The sequence below is a fragment of the Diceros bicornis genome, chromosome X, assembly GCF_020826845.1.
Source record: "Diceros bicornis minor isolate mBicDic1 chromosome X, mDicBic1.mat.cur, whole genome shotgun sequence".
NCBI lineage: Eukaryota > Metazoa > Chordata > Mammalia > Perissodactyla > Rhinocerotidae > Diceros > Diceros bicornis.
Genome location: NC_080781.1, coordinates 81636612 through 81638468, shown reverse-complemented (window position 1 = coordinate 81638468; position 1857 = coordinate 81636612). Strand labels below are relative to the sequence as shown.

At 38.7% G+C, this 1857-nt stretch overlaps 1 protein-coding gene across 1 annotated transcript; it reads right to left on the bottom strand.

The window, feature by feature from the left end:
- Positions 1-249: 249 nt before the first annotated feature.
- On the bottom strand, positions 250-726 carry LOC131401205 (U6 snRNA-associated Sm-like protein LSm6). Its single transcript, XM_058536297.1, has one exon. The coding sequence runs from the start codon at positions 675-677 to the stop codon at positions 435-437; it is 243 nt and encodes an 80-aa protein (XP_058392280.1). The 5' UTR covers positions 678-726; the 3' UTR covers positions 250-434.
- Positions 727-1857: the final 1131 nt, after the last annotated feature.

Below are 1857 nucleotides of genomic sequence, written 5' to 3'. Positions count from 1 at the left end.
TGGTGACATTTCAAACCAAGCTAATCAAGGAAACAGATGATCCCACAAGGGTCAAATTGTATATCACACTTGTTTTCTCCAACATGCTTCTGGAATTTAAGAGAGAGTGCCTCAAACTTTGTGGAACTACGGGTTCCCGCCAATCCCTACTGTCTGAGACCAGATTTTTTTTTCCTTTTTTCTTTTTTTTTATTCTTTTTGCATTCTGCACACTGACATACCAATAAAAGAAAATGACTGAAACTTAAATATGAAAGAACTCTTTATAATTAAATCCACAATTTTATACATATATGTTACCCACATGTCAGTGAAAAATCATCAACTATTATGAAATAGAACAAATTATATCACAAAAGAACCAAATACTTCATAAAATATAGATCCAAGTATGAATGAAAAGTATTGTACTTGGTGTACAACTCTTGGTGTCTTCACATCCTCCTCTTCTGTGTACTTATGTACAACACATTGTTGCCTTGGATAAATGCATCCCCGTATTTATTCTTCAGTTGTCCATTTACATATTCTTCTGTCTGCTCCAACGCTATATTCATGTAGCCATCCAGGCAAGCCAGGACCCCTCGATAATCCACTCCAGAATTTAATTTTACCACAACTGGTCGTCCAATGATTTGCTTTAAGAAGTCACTGGGGGTTTGCTTCCGCAGACTCATTTTAACAATCCTGATCAGAAATCTCGTGGCTGGGATCCAGAGCCCCACTCCAGGTGCCCCACAAGCCCGGCCTCCGCCAACCCTGTCTGAGACCAGATTTAAGGAGTATGCTACTGGTGTCGTTATTGCAAACCTCTGAACTCAACAATACTACCTAATAAATTGATCCTGATCAGATTCCTTGGAAACAGACTCTGGCAGAGATTTGCATGTCAGAAGTTTATTAGGAAGTGCTTTTGGGAGATATACCTGTGGGGATTAAAGGTGCTAGAACTTCAGCATTTTTATATGTGATGTATGCTCTTTGTTCCAAGACGGTATATAACTACTCTGTACACCCCACTTCTTTGGTGCCCTTCTTTCAAGGAAGGCCCCAGGCTATAGTTCTCAAACCTGGCTCATAATAAACTCACCTTAATTTTGATTTATAGATTTATTATGCATTGTGTTGACAGATATTGATAAAACCATTTCAACTTTCTATTGATTAATGTTAGCATGGTATTTCTTTCTCTATCCCTGTACTTTTAATCTGTATATACCTTTATATTTAAAGTGGGTTTCTCGTAGAGAACATATAGTGGGCTCTGTTTTTTGATCTACTGCAGCTGTCTCTGTCTTTTAATTGGTGCATTTACACCTTTGAAGTTTAAAATGACAAAAGATTATTGATATAGTTGAATTACTATCTACCATATTTGTTTCTGTTTTCTATTCATTACCCTTTGTGTTGAGAAGGCAAAGCTAGTGTATTAAGAATATAAAGATTATGACCTGCTGAATGAGGAGGAGTAAGCCACCCACATGGGATCAGCACATAGCTCCCTCAGCATCCAAGCTGTCACTTTGGGGAAGTGAAAACCCCAGGGTCACTTTGATTAAAGGCACAGTTTCGATACACTCACATGAAGGATATAAAGTCACAAGATTTGTTACTTACAGATCCTAGAAATGGGGGAGGGGGCACAATTAGCTGGTGGAAGGGCAGTCCTCTGTCCCAGATCACAAGCAAGCAGGAGATAGAGAGTAGGATAGCAAGCATCTATTACTTATAAGGTGGTTGGGGTGGAGGTCACTAACTTTTTGTGGGCTCAACTCTAAGTGGTTATTTTAAAACATGCCCCAAGAAAAGCAAAGCGGGAACTGTTTCAGGAATCTTAAGCTTGGGTCTTTAAATGTC